Source organism: Neophocaena asiaeorientalis, unplaced genomic scaffold (assembly GCF_003031525.2).
Source record: "Neophocaena asiaeorientalis asiaeorientalis breed wild unplaced genomic scaffold, Neophocaena_asiaeorientalis_V1.1 scaffold147, whole genome shotgun sequence".
NCBI lineage: Eukaryota > Metazoa > Chordata > Mammalia > Artiodactyla > Phocoenidae > Neophocaena > Neophocaena asiaeorientalis.
Window position 1 is genome coordinate 1,220,205 of NW_020173758.1, and position 15,308 is coordinate 1,235,512.

Sequence of the window (15,308 nt, forward strand, 5' to 3'; positions counted from 1 at the left end):
TCTCTGTCTCTTTAAATTTATTCAGCCAGACTAGTTTTTTCTCTGACCCTGAATGAAAACACGGTTCGCAGGACTTCTCTGGTTACTTTTAGGTAGTAAGGACTCAGTCACTTTAAGTGGTAAAAGACACTTTCAATTCAGGAATTAAAATGCTCAGCGCAGTGTGACAGACTTCAAACTTGACCGGAAGTTGAAGCTTCTCCGTCCCCCAGGTTGGGTCAGGAGCAGGGAGACGGCTTGGGTCAGGGGAGGTGCAATCCTCTGCTTCTCTCTCCTCTCCTACTTCCTCACCCCTTCCTTTCCCAACTTGCTAAAACGGGCTTCTGACTCTTGGGGCTGGCACACCAAAAGTGAAGAGAAGACAGAAGGAGCCAGGAGCATTTTTACTTGACTAGTACTGATTCTAGGATGAGTCTTCTGGGCTTGGGAGATGTTCCAGCCAGCTTTCTCCATGAAGCACTTTCCGGGTTATTTGGAAAGTTCCATCAATGGACTTTCTCACCAGCAGTGCCCCTTACATGGTCGAGTGCATCTCTGCCCTGGCTGATCATTTCCCTATTCCTCTGGTTGGGCCTTCCTTCCCCTCTCCCGAGGCACTGAGCAGCTACCCACAGCTTCTTTCCGTTAAGGTCCCCACAGTCGTTCATGTAACCATCCTGGACACCAGCCCCACCCCGTTCTCAGGGCTCAGACCTTAACCCATGGGTTAAGGTCTGTAAAGCCTCTGAGTTTTCCAGGAAACACTTCTCATCTGTTTCCAGGAAACATCTTTTCACTTCTCATCTTAGGGTGAGGGAGTAGTATCCCTCACCCTAAGGGACAGCGATAGATTCACATGGCAGTTCTCTCTCTCAAAACAAAAACAAAAAGATCTCTTTAGAATTGCTCTTGTACGTGAGTCTATGCACTTGCCAACACCTGTACACAGTCAACTGTATCCAAATAAAAAATACAATCAACCAAGGTATCAGGAGATCTCAGGATAAAATGTAGACTACAACAAATGAATTTAACTTATTATAAATGTATGACATAACCTAACTGAAGGGAGTAGAGAGAAAAGGAGCTGGCCTAAGTAACTTTGGGAAATAACCCTGTGACTACATACTGTAAGCTAAAGCCAAGAAAAAAAAAACACCAAAAAATTTAAAATACTGTACATAAACACTGTGCTCTAGTTGGTAAATTTGTTTCTCACGGGGTACTATTTAGCAATTTTGAAGCTACGTACTAGGGTTGATGATAAAGTAAATATCCATGAGTCCATACTTATATAAATAAATGACTGATTAAGTAAATAAATAAATGGGAGAAAGGGGATAAATCTTTACAGAGGATCTCAGATAATGTGTGTAGATATTCCTCCTCCAGGAGGTGGACCTTAATTTCCCTCTTCTTGAGAGCAGGCTGGATTTAGTGAATCACTTCTAAAGAACAGAGTGTAGAAAGAGAAGAATAGTCAGATTCCAGTGGAGAAAACTGGCAGGTACCAGCCACCTTAACCAAGTGATTTCGGGCAACTCCAGCAGTGGTGTCATGTTGCTGTCGTGTCCCCTGATGTGATCCTCTGAGAATAGCTCTTCGCCTCTGTGGTTTTCTTCCCATAAACCCATAACTGCAGCCTAATCATGAGAAAATGTGAGGGTCATTCTATAGCTTGAAGGACATTTTATAAAATACCTGGCCATGAATCTTCAAAAGTGTCAAAGTTATGAGAAATAGGGAAGAACTAAGAAACTGTCACAAACCAAGAGAGACACAACAAATAAATGCAGTGTGGTATCCCGGAACAGAAAAAGGAATTGGTGGAAAATGGTGACTTCCAAATAAAGATTGTGGTTTAGTTAATAGTGTAGCACCAATTTTTTTTTGGTTTTTGTTTTGTTTTTTGCGGTACGCGGGCCTCTCACTGTTGTGGCATCTCCCGCTGCGGAGCACAGGCTCCGGACGTGCAGGCCCAGCGGCCATGGCTCACGGGCCCAGCTGCTCCACGGCATGTGGGGTCCTCCCAGACAGGGGCACGAACCCGTGTCCCCTGCATCGGCAGGCGGACTCTCAACCACTGCGCCACCAGGGAAGCCCACCAATGTTGATTTCTTAATTTTCACAAATGTACTGTGGCTATGTCAGATGTTAACATTAGGTGGAGGTGAGTGAAGGTACATGGAAACTCTCTGTACCATGTTTGCAATTTTTCAGTAACACTAAAGTTATTCCAAAAGTAAAAGTTTATTTTATAAAATGCTCTTCTAATCTCCAACTTCCAACACTCTTATATTCAGTGTGGGTGAAGGTTTAAGAGAATAACCAGGTTTCTCCTACCTCTCTTTTGACAAGCCCTGCTTGGTGGGGTCTGGCATCTCATTTGGGGATATAATTTTTATTATCTTTGAGCCTCAGCAGCAGACTCCTATTTAAATTTCCTATTACGTTCGTGTATGCTAAAAACGTCTCTAGAATGATATACAAGAAACCAAAACAACGGTCGCCTGTGAGGAAATGTATTTCCGTGGCCCAAGGAGAAGAAAGTGCAGTTACTCACAGTTTATCCTATTGCACCTTTTTGGAATCTGAGCTGTGTGAATGTATCACACTTGCAAAATTTTTAATTTAAAGAAAACAACGGCTCGGTTGTATTGCTGTTCTCTTAAATCACCATTCAGTGACTCGGGAACTCTCACATACAGTTGTGACTCCTGAGAAAGATCCTGCTGTATGTTCTGTGTTGAGCTTCACTGGGATTTCAGAAGGCATTTTGCCTTCATGGCAATGCGATGTTGGCGACTGCCTAATGTTTTAGCAACTTGTCAGATAATTTGGCACTTCTTGGATCAGGATTATTTCCACTGTTTGGGGCCCACAGAAGGAAAGAAGAGCAGGATGCTGTGAAGGTATGTGTGGCCTCATTAAGATGCATTAGGATGAACATTCCTGGGCATTTTTCCGTTTCAGGAAGGGCCCCAAAAGAGGTCAGCTTTTTCATCTACCCAAGGCAGTTATCAACCACAGCTTCATTCATACATTTATCACTCATTTATTAAGCACTCACTCTGTTTGTAACAAAACTCTCAAGGCTTTTACATCTTCTTAAAGAGGATAGAAATAAAGCTGGTGGTTTCATTAGTACAGCTTTTGATTGAGCCAGTCCTTAATCTCTAATAGTTCCTAAAAGAAATGTGATTCTTGCGTTGGAGTTGGTAGTTTGTTATCCAGGAAGGGCCAAGACATGAGAGTCAGCAATGTCACTCCCCAAGATTAGGTTCCTGGTGTCTGTGGGTCTCCATAATCAGTTTCCCATCCGGGCATCAGGGGAACACTGGCAGCACAGATGCCTGGCTTTGTAAGGTGTAGACTGCAAACAAGATGTTAAACTTCTTTTTATTATTGTAGATCTTATACATTTTGGTTGCTGAGAATTTTAAATAAACATCTTTTTTTAAGATAAGTAATTAAGTAAACATCTTTGCCACTTATTCTTTTATTTTTTAGCAAGTCTTTTCCCTTGTTTAATCGATGCATCCCTCAAACTCCTGAGTGTTATTCCCTGTTTGCATCTGTTTTGATCAATGATGTTGACGCCCTCCATCGAATTCTAAGTGGAATAATGTCAGGAAGAGACACAATCCTCGGTCTCTGTGTCCTCGCCTTCGGTAATTTTCAATTAATTTTATTTCAGTGACTATTTATACCAAAGTTTCTAGCACTTATGTATGTTGTACAATGGAAATTAGCCTCTTGACTTAAATATAAAACTTCATATATTTTCTTTGTAGTTATTTTCAGTGTTTCAGGTTCAAGTGGAGCAGGGGGCAGTAAGACTGGGGAGAGGCCAGCTGGCTCTCTGCCCCGAGGCCTCACTAGGTGGGGCTGCCTTAGAGAGTGACCGCGTCCCAGGGCCTGCCCCTCAGCTCTGCATAAGGATGGATGTGCAGAGCAGATTGCCACTTTGTGAAGTGGCCATGATAAGTACCAGGAACGCATGTCCTCTGGCCCGCGAGCCCTCTTCCCCTAGGCAAGCCCGATCACAAGGCTGCTTGGTGAGCAAGGGAAGGAGGTGTGTGCATCATTGCATGTAGCACAGAGGGCATAGCATCAGAGGGCATTGACCTGATGTATCCAGCTCCTCCTAGGAACAGGCCTGCTGGGTTGTAGGAGGGTCAAGGTCTTGAGCCAGATCATGCCTTTTCCCGGCCTTTCTGGAAGCAGCCCCCCAGGCGCTCGTCACCGTTTGACTTCCCATTTGCTATTTCAGCTCGATGAGCTCCTTTAAGAGTCGACCTTCTCTTTGAACGAATTAGTTCTCTCTGCTGCTGTAGGCAATAGCAGTGGCCTCTTATTTACCCCGTTATTTACAGCGGCTGTCTCCCAACCTTGGAAGGTTGAAAGAAACTCTTTGATCAGCCATTAACATAATTTTGCCAGTTTACAAATTGAGTTTTCCATAATTTCATTACCTAAAGGTTACTAATTCCTGAATGCTTGGGGATGCCTAACTAGCCACCGTTATGTAACTTCCAGACTTTTTATGACCCAGATGGGCCAGACATCCTGCTTGCTGTTAACACATTAAACCTCATCAGAACCCTATCACCATTTGCAGGAGAGGAAGCTGAGGCTTAGAGAGGTCTGAGGCTTGGCCAAGCAGAGGTGCAGAGCTGAGACTCAGCCCAGACCTATCTGATTCTAAACCCGTGTTCTTAACCACTACACCCAAATATCTATATGTAATCTTGAATTCTTGTTTAGAAAAATAAGTAATATAGTATTTATAAATTCACTGAAGTACTTAGAATAAATTCATAGGCCTAAAAACTCCCGAATTGGAAACAGATGTGCAGATTTTTATACATACATCTTATAATCTTAAATTTTTCATTTTTAAAGGCATTCATCTTTCATATTTAATGAGAGTATCTGAGAACAGAAAATTAGAACTTTAGATAAGTTATGAAATCAAAAGAGTTAAGTTTGATAAAAAATTTTAGATGGTTCATTTGGACTTAAAAGAAAAAAAGAAAGTTTAGGGTTTTGGGGAATAATACCTGCTTTAAAAGAATTTTTTTTTAATTCAAGAAGAATGCTAGCACTTTCAGGAAGTGGCACTGTCACAGACCTCACTTGTGTATGCTTCAGAGAGGGGCCTGGGTGTGTCTTGTTTTTTTCTTTGGTAGATGTCCAAGATATCTAGAGATTGAAGGAAGTCCTCAGCCCTCCCTCTTTTGGAAGGTTTAGGCGTTCCAGCCCCATTATCATCCCCCCCATGCCTTGGTGGTTGTTAGAATTTATATGTTTTGCTTAATTTTCTAGCCTTGTCTTTGGCCATGATGTTCACCTTCCGATTCATCACCACCCTTCTGGTTCACATTTTCATTGCACTGATTGTTTTGGGATTGCTGTGTAAGTATTTCCACTTGATTGATTTCTTCTTGATTAAATGAAAAGCCTTTCCATTAAGTGTAGAACTTAAAAGCTGGCATTGCTGAGCTACATGGGGTCTTAGAGAGTCTCTCGTCCAACTCCCTCATGTTACATATGAGGAGACCCAGGCCCAGAGAGGTCAGGGAGGACCACAGGATTGCTTCTGTCTCACAGATCACAGCAGAGTTCCTCCTGCTCAGCCTTCTGTCTCTTCTGCACTGTGCCGCCTCTCAGATGAGCCGGCCAGGTGAGTGGTACTGATTTCCACACCACTAAAAGTCAGTTCCAATGCCTACTGGAAGCGCTTTTAAAGCAGAGGTCCCCAACCCCCGGTCCGAGGCCTGTTAGGAACCAGGCTGCACAGCAGGAGGCGATGGAGCGAAGCTTCATCTGCCGCTCTCCATCCTCCCCCATCGCTCGCATTACGGCCTGAACCATCCCCTCACCTCCCACCCTGTGCGTGGAACAAGTGTCTTCCACAAAACCGGTCCCTGGTGCCAAAAAGGTTGGGGACCGTTGCTTTAAAGGATGTCTTCTGAATTTTCACATCACCTGTGGGTACCCACATTGTCATGCAAAGGCTCCGGCCAATCTGAAGAGACGCAGGCCCTGAGCTGGGGCAGGGTCCCGGAGACGCTGCCCGGTGCCCACTGTTTTCCTTTTCAGTGCTGGGTCCTGGATCCATCCAGAAGTTGTCGGGGAAGAAGGTCCGAGGGGCAGAGGCATGCAGGGAGCTCAAGGCAGCAGCTGTTTCCGAACTAGTATAGGATATTTTAATTTTTAATAATTGGCATGCCCAATTTGGAGTTTCATCCCCTAAACAGTCAGTTCTGCAGATCACAGGTGCCCAGCGTGCAGGTGCTGGAGGACACGCACTATGGCTTGTGAGGGTGCCTTCCCCACCCACGGCTAGTAAAGACGACTGTGACCTCCCTGTCGTCACTGTGGATGTGCTGCAGGTAGCACTTAGTACCTAAATGCAGAGCACGTGCAATGTCGAGGCGTCCGCCCAGTTTTGTAGGTGCCAAGCCAATATCCAGGTTGCCCCTGGAGTTGTCACCCACAGAGCTCACTTGGAAATTTTAGACTTTAGACTCTAGTATTGTTCCTCTCACCATCCCGTCAGTGTGGTTTCCTCCCTGCTCACACCCAGCCCCACCCATGGGCCAGGCTGACAGGACACATCTGTGTTCCGGAGTTACCTCCCTGCGTCTCCCAGAGACGGGCAGCCACCCCAGGTCTGGCAGGTCCTCAGCTGGCCCCATCCAGCTGCTTCAGAGGGCCGGTCAGTGCCTGCAAAGCCCCAGGGGTTTGGGACCCACTGCCTGGGCAGGGCCGCCTGGTGTGAAGGGAGGGGCGGATGCTTACCTCGTGGCATGCGCGCTGAGTTCTGCTGGTGTTTTGCTTTCCAGTTGTCTGTGGTGTCTTATGGTGGCTGTATTATGACTACACTAATGACCTCAGCACAGAATTGGACACAGAAAGGGAGAACATGAAGTGTTTGCTGGGGTTTGCTGTTGTGTCTACAGTTATCACGGTAAGAAGCACCCTTCCAGCAGTAGATCAAGTAGCCGGGCAGAACTCTGAAATCCAAATAATTAGGTTTTAACCAAAAAGCCACGAGCACTTGTTTTCTTTCACTGCAGGATGTATATACATGTTAGTGGTGTGAGTGTACCCACATGTCTAGTGCCTTTGTGTTTTATTTGAGATACCTACATAGGAATGCATTGCAGCCTTAAAAAAGATGATGAGTAAACGCTCTGACTTCGTTCCGTCACGTCCACCATCTCAGAGGTTGGTTCGTTACCCTTGCTGACTCATTACCCTTGAACACAGTAGAACCGCTTGCACCCACGGGCGGCTATAGGGGGGACGCCGCAGCGCGGAGAGGGAGCCAGACATACAACAGTTCCCATTTCCTGGTTTGCGGAGAGTCGCCGCCCCTCTAGCCGGTGGATGCTCTGCTCTCAAGGCTGTGACAACTCGCACTGCCCTTGAACACAGAGAGCCCTTTGTTTCCAGACGTGCGGCTGCTAGGCTAAGTTGGTTTGAGAGAACCGCCGCCTCCTTGGTGAATTCCCTAGTTGAGAGCAGGCAAACAGAGAGCATTGAGCCTGGAGATCCTGGTTGTTGGGGGAGGGTGGTTGGCAACTGAAAATCATTCTGGCCCCTCCCCGGGTGCTGATAGCAGTTCTGGAATCATAGGGCCCCGGAAAGGGTCGGGAACTGATTTCAGGTGGCCCACGGGCATCCTTTGGTGTGTTGCTTGCTAACTGTTTCACGCAGGCATGGCAGCCGGGGTTTCCACACGCCCATTAAATCTTTCAACAAGGGCAGATTCTCCCACCAGCTCAGCTCTCTCCTCTAAGGGGATCTTTCGGTTCTCATGTTTGGTACAGGCTTCCCGTTTTCTCCTTTCTAGTGAGGTGTCAGGTTTGCGTTTGTCACGGGAACTGCATCTCAGTGAGCAAGTATCCAATAAAGCAAAGCTCCTGGTTCGTCCCGGGACCAGGCCCGTAGCTGAGCCAGGGCGTGTGCAGGAGGCTGGAGAAGAAAGGCCCCCCTGCACCCCAGGCCGCGTGCTGGGCTGTTGGCACTAGGGGCAGGGAGGAGAAGGGCGGGGAGCCCGGAGAGCTTGCTTCTCCCCTTCCCCCACCCCCAGCCCTCCACAGGGCTCCCTTTGTCTTCACACACTGAGCCATTAATGGCCGCCCGATGCCAGGGTCGGGGGAATGTTCTTCACCAAGCTTAAGGCTAGGGAAAGGGCAGGCTGTGAGAGCAGAGTGAGGAAGCGCACCACAGCTCATACACCGTTCATTTAACACACGTGTCACTGCCGCTCAGTCTCTACCAAGGACTGCTGCTGAGGAGCTTGTTCTCTTAAGAGCCCTAGCTTCTTCGTCACCATCACCGTTTACTGGGCGCCTGTTATGCCCAGGGCCCTGCACTAAGCAATGGACCTGGAAAGACACAACACAAAGGTAGCACGCGCCCCACGATGAGATGAATTACAGGGCTAGCAACGCCGTGACGGGGTACACGGGGAGAGATGGCGGCCTATGAGGGGGGCTGCCTAGGAAGATTATTTCAGTGGTTTCAGTAAAACCACTAGCAGCGATGAAGAAAACGGGATGAATGGCATCGAATGCTCGCCTCAGTGTGTCAGCCTAGGGGCACAGGCTGAGGTGCAGCCCAGAAGGGTGAAGTTGAGGCTTGACCCCTGTGGTGAGTCAGCTCTGCTGTTCCCCCTGCCCAGCCAGCACCCCTAGCACCATCCCCAGTGGGTAACACTGATCTCCCTTGAGACTGGGGAAGTGACGGGTTAGAGTTAACTCATCACTTGCGGTCAATATCCTGGTGTACTTTGAACGTGAGGGGAGCATTTTATATATAATATAGTTGAAAAACACACACATTTAAACACACACATTTTACCATTCCACTCAGGAGCTAGAAGCCAAGTTTATTTGCCTAAAGATTGTATCATTTTGCCTCATTAAAATTTTTAGTAAAAAACGACAACAACAAAAAATGTCCCTCTTCCTTGTTGGTTGTGCTAGGCATTGAGGACACAGAGATGGAAATTCCTACCGTCTTCTCCGGGCATCTCCCCTGGCTCCTCAGGCCAGTCCCCACAGCTATGGCAGGAGGCCCTGTTCCCAACCCCTGGAGCAGTTTTGCACAGTTTATCCCACTACCCTCTGACTTTCCTCCACTTGATTATGAGGTCCCTGAGGGGCAGCAATGCCCAAGCCCAGCTGGAAGAGGAAGGGCATCTTAGGCCAAGGGAGTAGCATGGGAGGGGTCACATAGACAAGAGAGGAGCCTGCAGAAAGTTCCCTCGACAGGAAGGGACCATGCCAGGAAGATCCTGATTTACAGTGATGATGATTTCGATCTTTATCCAGGAGCTCTGGGGAGATGTTGAAGGATTTTGAGCAGGGAGATGATATCCTTGACTCTACCTTTTACAAAGATCCGTTTAGCTTGGGTTGGAAGAGGGATTGAGGCAGGGGTAGGGGGCTAAGGGGATTAAAAGCAGAAGGTAGTACAGAGGCTACTGGGGTCTGGGTGAGAGATGTTGAGACTTGAGCTGTGGCATCAACGTGGGAATAGAGAGGAGAGGATAGATTGAGAGCTCTATCGGGAAACTGAGTCCAAGGTGATTGAGATTGTGCTGTGCGCTGGGACTGTGCCAGTCCTTGGCAATAACAGATGGCCCTGCCCTCAAGGAGCTTGATGTAATGTGAAATGCAGACAATAAACATCTACAGTAGAGTATGTTGAGTGCTACAGTAGGGTAAGTATGGGATAAAATGGAAGCACGCAAGAGAGGAGCCTGATTTTTTCTTGGACAGTCCAGGAAAATTAGGGCCACTGGAGTAGGGAATACAGGGGAAATAAGTTTTTGTATGAAGATAATGAATTCAGTTCAGGACAAGTTGAGTTTGACACACTATAGGACACCCAACACCTGGTCGGTAACTGAAGTGCTTACTCATCCAGCACCTAGAAAAAGGTGAGGCTGGAGATGTTTTTTTTAATTGGCTGTAGGATCTTAGTTCCCCAACCAGGGATCAAACCCGTGCCCCCCACAGTGGAAGCGTGGAGTTCTAACCACTGGACCCTGGAGATTTTTATTTAAAGGTTATCAGCATCTAAGAAGGATTCTAAAACCACAGAGGAGTAGGAGAGACCGCCCAAAGGATCCCAAGAAACAGCAACTGAAGAAGTAGAAGGAGAGCCAGAGGAAAGAGCAGTCACAGAAGTCGAAGGAGAAAGTTTTAGGAAAAGAGGAGGGGACAAGAGATTCACACACCATGCGGAGGTCAAACAAGATCTGGAATGTTTCCGTGCGATTTGACATTCAGGAGGTCAGATGAGGTGACCTTGGGGAGAGCAGTTTCAGGAGAGTCTTGGGGTCCGGAGGTTTACAGGCAGCTGAAGGATGAGTGCAGGTACGGACGTGCAGATGGCTAGTGCGCACTAGTACCTGAAGAAGCTCGCCTGTGAAGGAGATGAGAGATGACGGTGGCTGGGCCGTGGTGTGAGGGTAGAGGGAGGTTTGTTTCTTTAATATGATATTTATATACAGGGAGGCCAAAGCCAGCAGAGGAGGAGGCACAGAAGGTTGCTTTGAGGCACGATCACTGTCCTCTTCCCTCATACTTGTGTCCCCTTGACCTTCTGCCGTCCTTCAGCATTCTCTGAGCATACTGAGTGCTGTGGAGGGAAAAAGAAATAGACGGTTCCCTGACCCCAGAGGATCTTATTCTCGTTTTCTCTCATTCTCTGACCAGATTGCAAGCTCCTTTAGAGCGGGGGCTGTGTCTTGTCCACTGTTGTAGCAGCAGGATCTAGCATAAGTATCAGCACATAGTAGGTGCTCAGTTAGTATTTGAGAATATGGCTCTTCTATTATAATAAAAGTAGGGAGTAACTATCTTAAAAGAGTTGTTTGCTGAGATGTCAGTAAAATATTAGGGTTTGTTTTCAGCTCTTCTCAGTTCTTCATTATTTTGAATAATTTAACCCCTTTCTCACCAGGCAGTTCTGCTCGTCTTGATTTTTGTCCTCAGAAAGAGAATAAAATTGACAGTTGAACTTCTCCGAGTCACAAATAAAGCCATCAGCAACTCTCCTTTCCTGCTGTTCCAGCCACTGTGGACGTTTACCATCCTCATTTTCTTCTGGGTCTCCTGGGTGGCCGTGCTCCTGAGCCTGGGAACTGCAGGTAAGGGCAGTGGGAGTGGGGTCCGTCACCCTGGAGTCGTGCACGGAAGGCCTCACCATTCTGGAACCATTGGCCTGTTTTTGTAAGGACCGAATTTCCCATGCAGCTAAAGGCATCTGATGCCAACAGTGACAGTGCCTGGGTCTCTGTCATGGGAGAAAAAGCAGGAAATTCTTTTTCCTCTTTTGTATCAGTATGTGAAAAAAAGAACCCAGGAAAGACACTGTTAAAACGTTGTGCTCAGAAGAACAAGCTTAAGTTTAAAGCAAGTGTGCACAGATGTTCACATCGCTTTGCTCCTGAGAAGACAATACTACCCTCCATTCTGCTGTCATATCTATAAAGTGGCTTTCCACCAGAGATATTCCTCAGACTCAGCTATGGTGCTTTACTAAAATACAGATGCCTGGGCCCCATCCTCGGAGACTCTGATTCAGTTGGTTTGTGGTAGGGTTATGTTTTTTTGGATCCCTGTCAGAGAGCAGCCACATTCTAGAACAGTGCTATTCAAAGGGGTGTCTGACACCGGATAAGGAGCTTATGCCAGAATGTGTATCCCTCCATCACTTCCTCCATCAAGAAAGTCTTGCTGTGAAAAAAAAAAAAGTCAGCAGAATGAGACGATAGGCCTAGTGATGCAGCGGACCTAACTTCTGGCACAAGCTCCTTATCTCACTGTGGACTAATCACATACAGGGTGAGCCCAGGCCACTAGTCTGTGGCCCCCACTTTGGGTGATACTGCTCTAGATCTTCTCTCACTCGCTGCTCAGTTTGATTTAGTTAAGGCCCAAACTCATACTCTGATGTGAGTACAAAAGAGTAAGTTGCTTTTGGAGACTCTCACCAGGCAGATAAGAACCACAGCAGATGTCAAAGCAACAGGCTAACATAATTTCTTAATGTTTATCAAGTTTATTCTGTTCCCTGTAGGCTCCAGTTGTATATGTAGGAATAACTACATGTAGTAGATTCTTAGTAAACTAGGTTCTCTTACCTCTCTTCTGGAGTCAGCTGACCCCATGGAGATTACTTCAGGATGGGCAGCCAGCTCTCGGGAGGTCCAAGCCCTTGAAAGCCCATGTTTCCAGCTTAGAGATGCTCTAGGGGCAGTCTCTTCTGTCGGGGGTCTCTGGAAGCTTGCTGAAGGCCTGCAATGCACTTCAAATAATTATCCAGCAGGGCACCTTGTTCAAATTGCTTACAGGAGAGTAATCAATCTGGATGAGTTTTGTGTGAGAGTGACAGAAACCTCAAAACAGTGGCTTAAACAAGATGACAGGCAGTTTCTCTCTCATGTAAATGAAGCCCACAGGAGGAGACCCCATGCCAGCATGGGCTGCCAGAGGTCACAGACCCACGCACCTTTTTTCTTGTTGCACAGCCTACCACTTGCTTCCACCTCAGAGCTGAAATAGACACTCGAGTTCCAACCACCCTGTCTTATTGGGCTGTGAGGAAGGTAGCAGGGAAGTCATGACAACACTTCCATCTACACCCATTGGCCAAATCCCAGTTACATGGCAACTCCTCTGTGCAAGGGGGGACAGGAAATGTCATTTCATTGGTGGCGGCCATGCACAGCCTAAAAATAAGAGGTTCTGTTACCAAGAAAAGATGAAAGAACAGAAATTGCAGGACAGTTGGAAGTCTTAACTAGGGCAACACTGAACAAGCATCTTCCAGCTCATTCCCTTGATGTGGTCTTAGTCCTGGCGGAAAGGGAAGCAATGGCTTCAGTGCCTCCAGGAAAGCAAGCATTTATTGAAAATTTCCCAAATTCTAAGCTCTGCACTAGGTGCTTTCTTATGTTCTCTCCTTTAAGTGTCGCGACCCCCTTTCGATGCCTGTGTTGTTATGTTCAAGTTACAGGCAAGAAAACTGAGGTTCTGAGAAAGCAATTTGCTGAAGGTCCAGCTAGAAAGTGTGATGGCTCTTACTGACACCAGAGCCCTAGAGCAGAGCCTGTGCTCTTTCCACCACGTCACATGTCCCTCGTGTCTGGGATACAAATCTAGGAGATCAAATTAGACCTCCTCAGGTTTGTCTGTTCAAGTTGAAGCAGTATTGTGACCACAGCAGCTGGCTGGTGAATGCAAGCTGTGCCTGTAATGTGGTGTTTGGGACCTGTGGCCAGAGGGCAACATGACAGGGCCAGAAGCTAAAGCCAGATCAGGCTGGGAGTGAGGTGTGGCAGGAGGTGGCAGGGCTTGACGCCCTGGTGGTAGACTGTGGTGCTGGGCCCTCGCCCTAAAGAATCACAGAGGAGGGCTTCCCTGGTGGCACCGTGGTTGAGAGTCCTTCTGCTGATGCAGGGGACGCGGGTTCGTGACTCGGTCCGGGAAGACCCCACATGCCGCGGAGCGGCTGGGCCTGTGAGCCATGGCCGCGAAGCCTGCGCGTCCGGAGCCTGTGCTCCGCAACGGGAGAGGCCACAATAGTGAGAGGCCCGCGTACCACAAAAAAAAAAAACAATCACAGAGGAGAGGTGAGGCCCTGGGAAGTACAGCTCAGGACCAGGGAGGGACCTTCCTACTCCAGCATCCAGGGTACAGCTGCCCGCCCCGCTGTCATTATGGGCTATGAGTCTGGGTGAAGGGAATTGTCTCTGTGGTTAAACCCTCAATGATTTGGAGCAGGACACGTTCTTTCATTCTTTAATGCACAGACGTTAGGTGAGCACTGGGGGGACGAGGCCCTGGCAAGGCGCTGGGGAAGAGTGGTGGCCTCTCCCCACGGTGCGGATGGCAAAGGCTGATGAGCATCGCAAGAGGAGAAATTTGGGGAGCTATGGAGCACCACAGGCTCCAACCCCCTTTGCGAGTCAGGGAAGGCTTCGCAGAGGATGGGCTGGAAATTACCAGAAGATCGGAAAGTACAGAAAAAGGCAAAGGGGATTTAGTGGGGTCATGTCCAAGCTCAGGAGGGAGCCTGCTCACAGGGGACAAGGCGAGAGCTGGTCCTGGGAGTTGGGGATATAGCTGGAGAGGAACACGCCCCAGGGCCAACTTGGGGGTGAGCTGCTAGTAGGGCTGTCCTTCAGTTCCCCCACTTCGGCCCCAGCTGGGCCCAGGGCCTGGGGACATTAAACAGCCTCAGCCACAGGAGTGAGAGGAGGGGCCGGGAGAGAATGGGCTGCTCTGTAGGGCCGAAGGCAACACATCAGAGGGTCACATATTAAAGCACAGCCCTTCTCTATCTGTGGAAGGAGCAAATTGAGCAAAAGTGAGAGGAGTTGAAGGGCAAGAAGAGGAAACCGGGTGCCCAGGACCTACTGTAGGGGTCTGTGGGCAGGTTGATGTTCGGCTTCACAGGAGAGGGTGTCGCACAGAGAGACTGCCTTCCCCCTTCCCCGGGGCTGGGCGTCATAGAGACCAGACCCGCCGTCCCCTTAGGCCACCTGCCTCTTCTTTCCACTCACCTGGGGGCTGACCCAGGTGCACAGAACTCCCTTTGACTTCAAAAGCCTTTTCATGCAGGGCCAGGACGATGGGCTCTGGGCCTGGGCAGGTCATCTGCTGCGTGTTTTGATCTTCAGCAGGTGCCCAGGTGATCTGGGTGGTGAGAGATGCCTGCACAGCACCTGCCTGTCTCATTTCATGTCCCTCAGGAAGTCCCAGGACCCTCAGGCTCTCTCTTCAGTCTCCACCCAATGTTCCCAGTGCTGTGGGGTGTCCTCAGTGGGTAAATACTGTAAGACTTTTATTGTGTCAGATGATTGAAATGAGTTAATATTTTAATGTGTAAAAAAGAAAAGAGAGTGCAGAAAAAGTGAACTTTAGGTTGATCATTTTTTTGATGAGCTATTTCTCTAGTGACTGTTAATCAGTCTCTTAACTAGTTGACAAACTCTGGCTTGTTTGAGGATTGTTTCAGTAGAGCATAACCAGGAAAAAGTGAACTTTAGGTTGATCATTTTTTGCCATTTTTTTGAGCTATTTCTCTAGTGACTGTTAATCAGTCTCTTAACTAGTTGACAAACTCTGGCTTGTTTGAGGATTGTTTCAGTAGAGCATAACCAGGCCCTCAGTAATGACGGTAACGAGTCAGTTGGGACTTGTCTGCCACCAGCAATGTGACAGTGACTACTTAATCCAGTGAAGATAGTAGTTACAGGAAAACGGAAATAACTTTGGGAATCCAGTAGGTGCAGT

At 47.9% G+C, this 15,308-nt stretch overlaps 1 protein-coding gene across 8 annotated transcripts in view; it reads left to right on the top strand.

Annotated features, from left to right (window-relative positions):
• Positions 1-15,308, top strand: part of SLC44A3 (solute carrier family 44 member 3) — a 93,961-nt gene that overhangs the window by 23,586 nt on the left and 55,067 nt on the right. For all 8 annotated transcript variants that reach the window (XM_024751205.1, XM_024751207.1, XM_024751206.1 and 5 more), the window contains 4 exons: positions 3,490-3,650; positions 5,308-5,397; positions 6,831-6,955; positions 10,969-11,155. In XM_024751205.1, coding sequence (XP_024606973.1) covers positions 3,490-3,650; positions 5,308-5,397; positions 6,831-6,955; positions 10,969-11,155 — 563 coding nt within the window. The remainder of the gene's footprint in view (positions 1-3,489; positions 3,651-5,307; positions 5,398-6,830; positions 6,956-10,968; positions 11,156-15,308) is intronic.